This window comes from Piliocolobus tephrosceles, chromosome 16 (genome assembly GCF_002776525.5).
Source record: "Piliocolobus tephrosceles isolate RC106 chromosome 16, ASM277652v3, whole genome shotgun sequence".
NCBI classification, from domain to species: Eukaryota; Metazoa; Chordata; class Mammalia; order Primates; family Cercopithecidae; genus Piliocolobus; species Piliocolobus tephrosceles.
In genome coordinates, this window is record NC_045449.1 from 7765290 (window position 1) to 7776932 (window position 11643).

An 11643-nucleotide genomic window follows, 5' to 3' on the forward strand; every position below is an offset into this window, starting at 1 on the left:
GGGCGCCTGTAGTCCCAGCTACTCCGGGAGGCTGAGGCAGGAGAATGGCGTGAACCCAGGAGGCGGAGCTTGCAGTGAGCTGAGATCCGGCCACTGCACTCCAGCCTGGGGGACAGAGCGAGACTCCGTCTCAAAAAAAAAAAAAAAATCAAAGGGTTTCCAAACCATCTCTGAAGGTAATTCTAAGAGGAGTGGTGTTTGTTTGCTTGTTTTTAATATTTTGAGCAATGGGACAGGGTTCATTAAAATAAGTGCATAACCCTCTAGGATAACTATTTAAGGAGAATCCTATTTGGGATTGATAAATTCTTGTATGTTTGTTACAGAATAACTAATCATAGTTTAGTCATATATTTTACTTACTTGTTTCCTCCACAGTCTTGCAAAATGAGTGGGAGATGATGGGGTGGAAGTAAGTATTAATTAGTTGACTCGGTTGGCTGCTAATACAGTAAATGGCATGCTGCTGACTTTTCTCTTTTGGAAATTGGTTTTACTCTGCTCGCCCAGCTTTTGGATCAAGGCAGGATGAGGATGGGTAGAAGGGAGATGGGCAGGTTGTATTTAAGGAACGCAGAGCTCATCCTCCTCTGCCTTGTGATCTTTAAGGTTGTAACTTTCCACCCAGTTCTGTCCCAGTAAAATGATAACATCTTTCCTTCTCTCTGTATTCCCTCAACCTCAGACCATTCTTCACTTTACCTCTCCATCAAATCACAAAGCCTCAACCTCAGAACAGCATCTCCCACTCAGCCACAAGTTCCTTGGCATATGTGTGGGTATCCGGCGAGAGAGAAATGAGAAGTACAAGGTAGAAGTATGGCTAATATTACTTTAAATACAAACAAATAAGGGCAGATAGCTAGGTCTTTCATAGAAAGAGGAGGAACAAAATTATGAAGCCAGATTTCTGGGTTCTAAGGAATGTGGTAACTGAAGGAAGAAAACTAGGGCCTGGCATATCTGGTGTCTTGGTCCTTAATGAGAACAGTGACTAGGAGTCTGATGCCTAGGTCACCAAGGTGAATGAGCAATGGAGAGAAAGCTAATGCTGGGAGCTTTCTAATGTTAGGGGGTGAGAGGGCCAGACAGGTGAGACTGTGACCCTAACCTCCCAAGCCCCTGCAACTTTAGACACTGTGAGATCAACCTGAGGTTTATTTACAGTTCCCTGGGAAGTCTTACAGAGGAGGGGCCATCATTATTGCTTTAGGGTTATTGCCAGGAGGAAGACTGCAGTTCTCCACTGCCAGGTAGGAGGCCCTGCTCAAGGCTCAAAAGTCTATACCCAGACCTTTTATGTCAGCCCCTTGTCTCTGCCCGTGACAGAAAGGCTGTCACGAATTCCTGCAAAGAACAGCCCAACTGTTTTCCAAGGGCCACCCCGGCCACCTTCACCAGACTGCAGTGTAGATGTGCTATTAAACTTCCCTCTACCTTTGTCAGTGCTGTGGCACTGTAGGCCCCACCCTGACTACCCTCCTCCACCTCTGAGCTGGGAGGCTGGGTCCTGGTTTCCCAAAGATTATCATTTACTTCCCGCCAGGACCAGCCTGGCTTCCTTCGTACCGAATACTCTAAGAGCCCCATTTCCTGTGTTCCAGATGACGTCACAACTCACTCACTAGGTTATTACCGTTTGATGACCTTTCACGGGCCGCTTTTGAGGTACTCTGCATGTTTCTTGTACGTGCTGGGTTTTTGTTTTTGTTTTCTAGGCCTCGGGAATAAGGGGAGGAGAGTAGGGGGCGAGACCAAGTGGCAGAGAGCCGACGGCGAGTAGTTCATGCCCAGGATTTGCAAAAGGGCCTAGAAGGACGCAGCAGGGGGCGGGCGTACTACTTTCTCTCTCGACCCCACTGCAAAAGGATATGGCTTTGTTCATGCGTATCACTACTCGAAGCCGGGACTCGTTGGTGGGCGGGGCTACCCTGGCTCCGGCCGCTACGTGGAGGGATCCAGAGCGGGAGAGGCGGCTGCGGGAAGCGGGTCTCGGGCGGGTGCACTGGCACCGGATTGGGTCCCTGCGCCCGCGACAGGCTACTTCTTGGAATGCGGCTTGTTTCCCAGGAGCCCGTCTATTTCCATCACCGTCTGTGGGGTCAGCTGGCTCAGCACCTGGAGGAGAATGGGGTGGTGGGCAACGGCAGCCCATGCTGGGTCACTGAGAAAGGGCATGGGGTTCCAGTGCCGGGGAAGCACCACAAGTGGGATCAAGTGGCAAGGCAAGAGCCGCAGCTGTACCACTGCCTCGCTTTCAGGCCCTGGGACCTCACACCTGCAAAGTGAGGACTTTGTAGTGGGTGACCTTATAGGGCCATCCTGGGGTGGAGAGCCTGGCTTTGACTCCTGGGGAAGGGGACAGATAGGCTCTGCCTCAGAGCCCCCGGCTCACCTGTAGCGCGCCCAGGTGTTCTATCAACTGCTCCGCACTCGACACCCCCAGCAAGACAGAGCTGACACCCTCACTGCGGAGACACCACGCTGGGGCCAGAGGAGAAAAAAAAGAGAACTGATGGGGCACAGTGACCACATAGATTTCAGAAGTGTCTCTGAAGACAAGGGTTCTCCCTAGGGACAAACCAGCTTTAGGATGGGCTTGGGAGCATGTCAGGAGGACACAGGGCCCCTGCAGGGTGCAGTGTCTCACCAATAGCAAGCTGGGCCACAGTGCACCCCAGCTGGTGAGCAACGGGGAGAAGGTCCATGACTTTGGCTTGTTGCTTCTTGCCATCTTCACTCTGCACTTTGTCCTTGAGCCACTGGTAGCCCTGGAGGCCAAGGAGAATCAGCAGAAGAGCCCGCCATCACCACCACCACACCCACACAGCAGCCCCCTGTAACTCCCCCCAGAGCAGCTCACATAGCCCAGTCCTGCCATCTGGAGTCCCCAGATCTCACCTTGATGGAGGCCCTGCAGGTATCTGGGACTCGCCCATCATACTTGCTAGTAATGAGACCACAGGGTAGAGGGTACCAAGTGACTGATCCAACTCCTAAGGGAAGAACACTGGGTGTCAGGAAAAGGACCTAGCCATGGACGAGGCTAAGGTAAAGGCAGGGATGAGGGCTGCAAACCAATCTTGTGGTAGAGCTCTGGCAGCTGCGTCTCCACCTTCTCCCTCTGAAACAGATGGTGCTCCGCTTGTTCACACACTGGAGGAATCAGATTGAACTGTCTGGCCATGGAGTAGGCCTCCTGTGTTGGGGTTGGGGAAAAGATAGGGGTCAGAGCACTACTTCCATTTTCTTCTCTGCCTTCTGCCCCAGTGCAGTGGGCTTTGCAGTAACCACGTGAAAAGTGGGAACCACTTGTGGGACCGGGGCAAAGTGGGGTCACACACTCACCATGATTTCTGCAGCCCCCCATCGGGACGTTCCCCAGTATAGGGCCAGGCCCTGGTTAATGACATAGGTCATGGCTCGCACAATCTCTAGGCACACAGGAGAGGGAAAGCCTTACTGTCAGACTCTTGGACTCTAAGACTCCAGATTTGCAGACCTCCACCTGCCCCACCAAGGCCCCGGCATCTCTATGGGGTCATGAAAGTTAGTGTCTATTGTTTGCCTCCCTTTCTGTCCCCATCCTGGAGTCTCAGCCTCCCCTGTGGAGTTTGGGAGGCCTTGTGAGCAGGGGCTGGCTTCCTGCTGAGGGTTTGAGGAAGTGCTCAGTTTTTGTATTTTAGATTTTTTGAGGCAGGGTCTTGCTCTGTCACTCAAGATGTAGTGCAGTGGTGCAATCATAGCTCACTGTGGCCTCAAACTCCTGGGCTTGAATGATCCTCCTTCCTCAGCCTCCTGAATAGCTGGGAGTATAAGGCACACACAGCCACAGCCCGCTAATTTTAAAACATTTTTTGTACAGACGGGGTCTTGCTATGTTGCCCAGGCTATTCTCGAACTCCAGGTCCCAAGTGATCCTCCTGCCTTGGCCTCCCAACGTCCTGGGATTACAGGAATAAGCCACCGTACCCAGCAAGGAAGTGCTCAGTTTTGAAGGACTGTAAGGGTTGGGGGTGCTGCTTTTACCCTCCATAGGACAGCTGGGGTCTGAGCGATTGGCAAAGACAATGTCCACATATCCCAGCTGGAGGCGTTCCAGGGATCCTCGCAAGCCTGGAGGTGGGGTAGGGAGAAGAAGATAAGCATCTCGGCTTCAGTGTACTAAGAATTCAGGCCACCTTGGCTGGGCACAGTGGCTCAAGCCTATAATCCCAGCACTTTGGGAGGCCGAGACGGACGGATCACGAGGTCAGGAGATCGAGACCATCCTGGCTAACACGGTGAAACCCCGTCTCTACTAAAAAAAATACAAAAAAAAAAAACTAGCCAGGCGAGGTGGTGGGCGCCTGTAGTCCCACCTACTTGGGAGGCTGAGGCAGGAGAATGGCGTGAACCCGGGAGGCGGAGCTTGCAGTGAGCCGAGATCGCGCCACTGCACTGCAGCCTGGGCGACAGACTCCGTCTCAAAAAAAAAAAAAAAAAAAAAAGAATTCAGGCCACCAGGCACGGTGGCTCACGCCTGTAATCCCAGCACTTTGGGAGGCCAAGGTGGGCAGATCACCTGAGGTCAGGAGTTCGAGACCAGCCTGGCTAACGTGGTGAAACCCTGTTTCTACTAAAAATACAAAAAATTAGCCAGGTGTAGTGGCGCATGCCTGTAATCCCAGCTACTTGCTGAGGCAGGAGAATCCCTTGATCCCGGGAGGAGGAGGTTGCAGTGAGCCGAGATCGCGCCATTACACTCCAGCCTGGACAACAAAAGCGAAACTCCATCTCAAAAAAAATAAATAAATAAAAGAATTCAAACCTTGCCCCCTTGCCATGGCCACCTAAATCCCTATTCAAAGCCTCCAGAAGTTCAGAGAATGTTCCCTACTCCTCTGGCTTCCATATCCCCTCACTTTGGGTTCCCATCCCCTAACTCTCACCCTCAATGATGTGCTTTCGGCTTAAACCTCGCTCGGTTTCCGCCCTGTAGGAAAAGGTAAGTCAAAGATGAGACGTGACAAAGATAGGGGACCAGGGCTGGCTTGGAGCCATAAGGAAATGGGATTGCACGAGTCTTCACAGGTAGGGTGCAGACCTGGTGCAGGATAGCTGTCCCCATCCCCACCCCATACACCTTCACACATTCTTTGTAGGCCTTCTCCACAATCGCAGTGGGGCGGTCACTTACTGTCCTCCCCAAAAAATCTTGGTAGTGATGACATAGCTTGATCTCCTGGAAGAATAGAAATGGGAGAACCAGCAAGAAAAGGATTTTTGGGTGATCACATCCCCAGCAACCCCCAAAACAGTCTCACCTCCAACCTTTGCTCTTGAGGATGTTGCCTAGGGTTCTTTCAGCCCTAAAAGAAACATAAGGCAGAGCCACTGATCCCTCCCAGGCCGATCAATTCCTTCCTCTCCTCCCCACCTTCTCCTCTCTAGCAAAGTAGGATATAAACCAGGAGTCCATTTCAGCTCATAGCCCCATCCTGGACAAAATAAGAGGACTCCCGGAACTAGGGGTGTAGTTGTATAGTTTTCATCACGTATTCAACAAATATCTGTTGTGCATTAACTATGTACCAAGCCCTGCTGTGGGTGCCAAAAAGATAGAATAGGATAAGGGGAAAGGGGCCAACTATGGTGGAGCCAGGAAGGACGCTGCCTTGTCTAGCCTCAGCTATCTGGGTTGCCCTCCCCCTTCTTTGAGCCTCTGCAAAATCCCACCCGTCCTCCAAAGCTCAGCTCAAATTCTGCCTCATCCATAATGTGTTCTCTGAGTGCCACAGTCTATGGTCCAGCCTTCTTGTCAGCTTCCATAGAATTGGCTACATAATTTAGCAAAAAATTATGAGCTCACTGTGACAAGTCTTAAGTTGTCATGGTGGACTGTTACTGAAATGTTTTGCCGTTGTTTAATCCTTCCTATTGCCCATTTTTGTTTCTTTAACTACTTAGACTGTGTGCACTTTTGGAGACATGTTGATTCTTCCCAGAAGCAGCACCTGCTCTGTGCTAGGCTGTGTGGGTACTTGGAGAAGAGCAAGACAAGTTTCATGGAAGGAGGCCTCTGACATGAGCAGCTAATATAGCTGCATAAACCATGAATTGTGTGTCAGAAGGCAGTCCACAGTGCTTTAGGAGCTCATGGTAGGTGAGGGGGGTGACCAGTTCTGGGGAGTTGGGCAAAGACTTCTTGAAGGAGCGGACACTTGGGTCAAGTGTTGAAGATGAGCAGAAGTGTTTGCTAGATGGGGAAGAGGCAGGGTAGGTCATCCTAGGTTTTCTCTGCTCCTAGTGTGAAGCTATCAGTGTGTGATACGGCATGATGTGTTTGAAAATTCATCTTTGTAATCCTCATGTAGTTGCACATAACTAAGGCCTCAGATATATTTGTTGGCTTTATTTAATGTAACTGCACAGTATGCCCATTAACTTCTAAGCCAGGGCCGGGCACGGTGGCTCAAGCCTGTAATCCCAGCACTTTGGGAGGCCGAGGAGGGCGGATCACGAGGTCAGGAGATTGAGACCATCCTGGCAAACAGGGGAAACCCCGGCCTCTACTAAAAAAAAAAAAAAAAAAAAAAAAAAAATACAAAAAACTAGCCGGGCGAGGTGGCGGGCACCTGTAGTCCCAGCTACTCGGGAGGCTGAGGCAGGAGAATGGCGTTTGCAGTGAGCTGAGATCTGGCCACTGCACTCCAGCCCGGGCGACAGAGGGAGATTCCGTCTCAAAAAAAAAAAAAAAAACTTCTAAGCCAGAGCGGGACTGATGTTGTGACTGTAACTCCTACAATGTTTTAGGGTCCTTCCACCAAAGGGTTGGAACTTCACGTTCTCAGAAGTCCCAGGGTTCTTTAGAGGGAAAACGAGAAGATAATCCCTGGGGTCCTCTCAGCCTTCCAAATGGAGCTTAGCTCTTTCACCCCAGTCCTTACTTTCCTGCTGCGTAGACTTCGGCGGTGTCAAACAGGTTTACCCCATGCTCATAGGCTATGGTCAGCACATCCTCCGCTGTCTAGGGAGGTGAAAGAGGTGAAGATCAACTACTGCTCCTCAGTTACCTCCCTCACTGCACTCTAACCCATCACATCTCAGCCCTGGGTTCTCTAGTCTCTCCCCTCTCCCCATCCTCCAGCCTCGGATCCCTCATTCCCTGTGCTTATTGTCCAAACCCGTATCTAGGTTAATTTCTCTTTTTTCAGTTTCCCTCACCCCCACCACCCTGATTCTACATCCCATAACTTATACCTCATCTGAGATCTGAGAACCAAATGTGACCCAGGTACCTGAAAGAGAGAAGCCAGGCACATGAGAACTGCAGGGGGCAGACCATGAAAGAATGCCCCCCTTTCCTTAATCCCTATTCTAACTCACCTAGGCCAAGACAGGATACCCGAAGACCAGACTTCCCCAAGTTCCTGCAAGATACAGAAGCAGTGGGAAGGGGTGGAGCCTCCATTATGGACCTAGATTATCAGCCCCCAGCTCCTCTCCTTCCAGACTGAGAAGCCCTCAAGTGTCTCAGTCCAAATAACCTAGACCCAGTGGGCCTATAGGATTGGGCAAGTGCTATCTCCAGAGCAGAGGTCCTAGGAATTTTGTCAAAAGGACAAGTGAACCATAAGTGACTGTTCCTGTGGAGCCACTGTCCAGAGTCTCCATTCTCTCTTATCACATCGAAGATGTGCTGTCAGCCTTGTCCTTCTTGTCTGTGTTTGAGTCATCTCTGGGATGTGTGCAGTGCGGGGCTGGGAGGAATTCTGTTTGATTGTGGTGTTTGATTGTGGCGAGTTTGTGAGACCAGGCCCTCAGGCAGAGTGCTGTGCCAAATGGCAGATGCCAGGTTGGAAGAGGTAAACTGAGTCAAGTTCGGGCATTCAGATAGGCAGGGGTCCCTGGCTAGGCTAGGCAGATGGGCCTGGAGGAAAGGCAGATTGAGGACCTGGGGGGAGTGGGGACAGTAAGACAGAAAAGCGTGGTTCTCCCTCTCCACTCCCTCTGTTCCTATTGGCTTGTGAAGACTGTCTCTGAACCAGTGAGCTCCCCATCCTCCCAGAGCCCCCAACCCAGGTGTCAGCTCAGCTTTCCAATCAGGGCCACCATATAGAGGGGATCAGACTCTTCAGGCGACAAAGCAGGTCAGATCAGTGACCTCAGCTCACTCCCAAGCAGGAGCCCCTCCCCTACCCCCCACTTCAAGTTCTGAGCCTCTGGTCTGGCAGTCCTCCGAGATAAAGTCAGTTACATTTCAGTCTACCCAGACCCTGTCCCTCAGCATGGAGATGAAAAATGTGGTCCATCCTTCCCACAGGCCCTCCTCCCCTTGCGCCCAAGAAAGGTCGCAGGAGACCTAGCCTTTGGGGCAGGCGGGGACAGTATCTGGGTCAGGCACAGAGTGAGAAGGGAGCAGGCCAGAGTGAGAAGCCGATTCCCTCCCTCCACTCCCCAGGACACGGACCCAAGGACACTCCACCGGAGGGGGCACAGCCTGGAGATCCCTGTAGCATGGAGATCCGTGCATCCCTGACCTTCCCAGGGGTAAGGAGGGAAGCTCAGGGGCATCCCCTGGGTCTGACAGGACCCAGTCAACCTTGGTAAACTTGATTCTCTGGTAGTCAGGGGTATCAACAGAGAGACCAAGTGAGGGACAAAGTGAGGGAGAGCCAGAGACGGGAAGAAGAGATGGAAAGAAGGGGGACCTACTTAGAGAAGTTTGAAGGGGTCTTGGCGGCCATCTCAAGAAACTTCAGGGGTCCCGAAAGGAAAGCGGAAGGGGTGGGCTGCCCGGCCACCCCCATACCTGTATTTCATGCCAGTGCCTCGGCCGGTGCTCTCTCGGAGGGCCCCAGCGGGCGCTGGGGGTCGGGGAACCAGTGCAGCTCGGGCCTTGGGGCCAGACCCTCCACCCCCCGGAGGATTCCCGTGCCCCGCGCCGGTCGTCCCGCCATTACCGCCCCCGGGGCCCGGCCGGGGTCCACACAGACGGTCCTCACTGCTCCGGCTGCGAAGGTTCTGCTCGGTACACGCGATTGACACCTGCATGCCGGCTGACCGGGGCGGGGGAGGGGGCTCCGAGGGGACGGGAGCGGGGAGTAGGGAAGCCCGAGGGCGGACGACCGGGGGCGTAGTGGGGTGAGCCCCGGCAGAGAGGGAAGGCTGAGGAGGCTGCGGCGGGAGCCGCCAGGCAGGATCGGCCCGCGGGGGAGGGCTGCTGGAGGTCGCGAGGTTTGCGGCGGGAGGGAAGAAACGCGGGGGGCGCCAGGAGTGGAGGTATTCAGTTACGGGGGACACAGGTGCAAGGAGTAGGAGGGGGAAATGGATGAGGGTAAAGGTCGAGGATGAGGTAAAGGTCTCGGAGGATAAGGACCCAGGGGGAAGTGGGGCGGGAGAAAGATGCCACTTCAGCGCGAACGGCTGCGGGACCCGCTGGCCTCCCAGCCGCGTCGGCAGCGGGCCCAGCTCATCAGCATGCAAGCACCGCCTCCTCATCTGCATAGAGCCGCCCGCCTTGCAGCCAAACCTGCCGTCCATCTGCATAAGCCCCGCCTGCCTAAGGCTCTGCTTCTTGAATATTTTCTGAGCGGAATCCGGGAGGGTGGCTTCTGCACCATCTGGGACCCAAGGGCTATCAGGCTTCCCCAAGCCCAGTGGTTCTCAATCGGGAGCGACTGTGTCTCCCAGGGGACTTTTGGCAAGGTTTGGATATATTTTTGATTTCATGCCTGTGCTATCAGCATCTAGTGAGTGGTAGCCAGGGATGCTGCTAAAATCCTACAAAGCACAGGACGGTCCCCACAATGAAGAATTATCCAGCCCAAAGCATCAATATTCCCACGGTTGAGAAGCCCATCCGCAAAGCCACTTCGTAGCCCTCAAGGATGTGTGGCTGCCCTACTTTCCACCTTCATGCATGGGGCAGGACTGAGAGGGCCCTCAAACCAATACGCTCAGGCCGCAGAGAGTGGCAAAAAGTTTATTCTGTGCTTCTCGCATCAGGTCGGGGATAAAACTGGAGAGAGGGCCTGGTGTGGAGGTGGAGGGACTCTGTGGGCTTCATTCTGGTAGGAGGAGAGCATCAGGGCAGGCCTTTACGCTGTTGCTCTGGGTGGGGGCTGGGGGTGCGGGGGCTTACACTGGGGGCCCTTCAGTGGCACAGGTTCGGAAGGGCCCCAGGCAGACATGAATTCTCCTGAGACATGAGGAAGGTTGCTTCAGCCAGCCCGGGCGGAGAAGAAGGGCAGAGAGCGAACATAGGAGTCCAGTCGGGAGCGGAAAAGCTCACTTTGCACAGTTTGACCCAGCGGGCACAGGGGATTCTTCACCACCAGCTCCACATACAGCTATGGAAAGGGAAGATGTTAGAGCCAGGCTTTGGATACTTCTGGTTTTTAGCCCCAAACCTTGTATAACCTCAGGGCTGTGTGAATGCACAAGGAAGAAGGGCTGGAAGGCAAGCCCTCTCTGAGGAGAAAGTGGTGGTGGGAGTTAAGAACCTAAGGGCCCCTGAGAAAACTCTTGAGTTCAGCAAACATATAGTAGGATTAGGGCAGGGAAGATGAGGGAGTCTTGGGGTTCTGATGAGCTCTGGGGGATGGGTCCCTGGGGCTGGCACTGACCGCACTGTAGATGTGATGCAGCACATCTCGGATGGGTCCCACGCCCAAGTCAGTATTCATGACAACTTTGATCCCAGTGGGCGTTTCGTAGTAATGGAGTTTGTAACGGCTAGTTTGGAAGGCCAGGAAGCCATCCTTCCTGCAGAGATGAGGAGGGTGTTAAAGAATGGGAGCAGAATCTCTCCCAAAGAGATACTTTTGATCCCCTCAGAGGTCGACTCCCACTTCAGCTAAACATATCGTTTGTAGAAGCCTGGTTGAGTAAATACATCACCCATCCTCACCCCTCAATGTAGCCTCCACCAACCTCTCTACTTTCAGACCCTCCCCACCACCACTCCTGCCAGCTCCAGCACTCTCGCTCCGGACTCAGCCTCTCTAAGTACCCTCTGGAGGCCAATGCTCCTTCCACTTCAGAAAGTCTCCCTCATCCCCAAATTCCCAAGGCTAGCCCTCCTCCCAACATCTTTTCTGACTCGGCGTACATGTCTAGCGGGGACATCTTGCTGACAAACGAGCGGATAGAGAAGAGCATCCCGTACATCAGCTTATACTCCTGGAGGGAGAGGGGCAGAGTTAGCTCTCGGTTGATGGGGGAGACGGGGTGGGGGGTGGGAATGAGCTGGGGTTTGGAGAGGAGGGGCTGGGCTGCACCGGGGCCCTCTCGTCACCTCCACCTTGGGAATCCCTGCTTGCTTCTTGCGGTGCCATTCGCTGTAGTGCAGACACACTCCATTCCGGTCAAACAGGTACAGGTTGTGGACAGTCATCTACAGGGCAGGGAATGTGAGCCTCGCTTCGAAACCGCCCCCACTCCGTGGGCTCGGGTTCCCGGACCCACAGCCTTCCAACCACCCCCGGACTCACCGGAACTGCTCCGAGTGCCTGTCAGGAGTTACTTCCGGTTTCCACGGAGCTCCGCCCCTTGGGGGGGGTTCTCACCCAGCGGCGGCGGGGTATTAACTCCACTCCAAAGCCGCTCGTCAGACTCCGCCTCCCTCCCTTAGCCAGTCTGTGGCCACCGGAGCCGCGC

At 53.6% G+C, this 11643-nt stretch overlaps 2 protein-coding genes across 4 annotated transcripts; both read right to left on the minus strand.

The window, feature by feature from the left end:
- Positions 1-821: 821 nt before the first annotated feature.
- KCNAB3 (potassium voltage-gated channel subfamily A regulatory beta subunit 3) lies at positions 822-9951 on the minus strand. Of its 3 annotated transcripts, none has more exons than XM_023193267.2 (14): positions 8795-9951; positions 7369-7412; positions 7243-7280; positions 6930-7009; positions 5307-5351; positions 5180-5224; positions 4932-4975; positions 4030-4116; positions 3349-3434; positions 3079-3199; positions 2902-2996; positions 2651-2771; positions 2396-2484; positions 822-2118 (listed from the first exon to the last, which is right to left on the minus strand). In XM_023193267.2, exons 1-14 carry the CDS (start codon positions 9529-9531, stop codon positions 2041-2043), a joined length of 1710 nt encoding a protein of 569 aa, XP_023049035.2. In that variant the 5' UTR covers positions 9532-9951; the 3' UTR covers positions 822-2040. The 3 variants fall into 3 exon arrangements, with proteins under 3 accessions (XP_023049035.2, XP_023049037.1, XP_023049036.2); XM_023193269.1 differs by having other exon boundaries at positions 8453-8934; XM_023193268.2 differs by lacking the exon at positions 4030-4116.
- Positions 9952-11617, minus strand: TRAPPC1 (trafficking protein particle complex 1). Its single transcript, XM_023193270.2, has 5 exons — positions 11478-11617; positions 11282-11380; positions 11096-11166; positions 10611-10749; positions 9952-10334 (listed from the first exon to the last, which is right to left on the minus strand). The coding sequence occupies exons 2-5, from the start codon at positions 11378-11380 to the stop codon at positions 10206-10208; spliced, it is 438 nt and encodes a 145-aa protein (XP_023049038.1). The 5' UTR covers positions 11478-11617; the 3' UTR covers positions 9952-10205.
- Positions 11618-11643: the final 26 nt, after the last annotated feature.

Excerpts from the sequence above, each read along its gene's own strand:
- TRAPPC1 (XM_023193270.2), bottom strand. The coding sequence starts at position 11,380 with ATGACTGTCCACAACCTGTACCTGTTTGACCGGAATGGAGTGTGTCTG. Across the intron at positions 10,750-11,095 it reads AAGATGTCCCCGCTAGACAT|GAAGGATGGCTTCCTGGCCT; the intron begins GTACGCCGAGTC and ends TCATCTCTGCAG. Across the intron at positions 10,335-10,610 it reads TGCATCACATCTACAGTGCG|CTGTATGTGGAGCTGGTGGT; the intron begins GTCAGTGCCAGC and ends CCCTTTCCATAG.
- KCNAB3 (XM_023193267.2), bottom strand. The coding sequence starts at position 9,531 with ATGCAGATGGACGGCAGGTTTGGCTGCAAGGCGGGCGGCTCTATGCAG. Across the intron at positions 2,997-3,078 it reads AGAGCTCTACCACAAGATTG|GAGTTGGATCAGTCACTTGG; the intron begins GTTTGCAGCCCT and ends TTCTTCCCTTAG. Across the intron at positions 2,485-2,650 it reads TGTGGCCCAGCTTGCTATTG|CGTGGTGTCTCCGCAGTGAG; the intron begins GTGAGACACTGC and ends CTCTGGCCCCAG.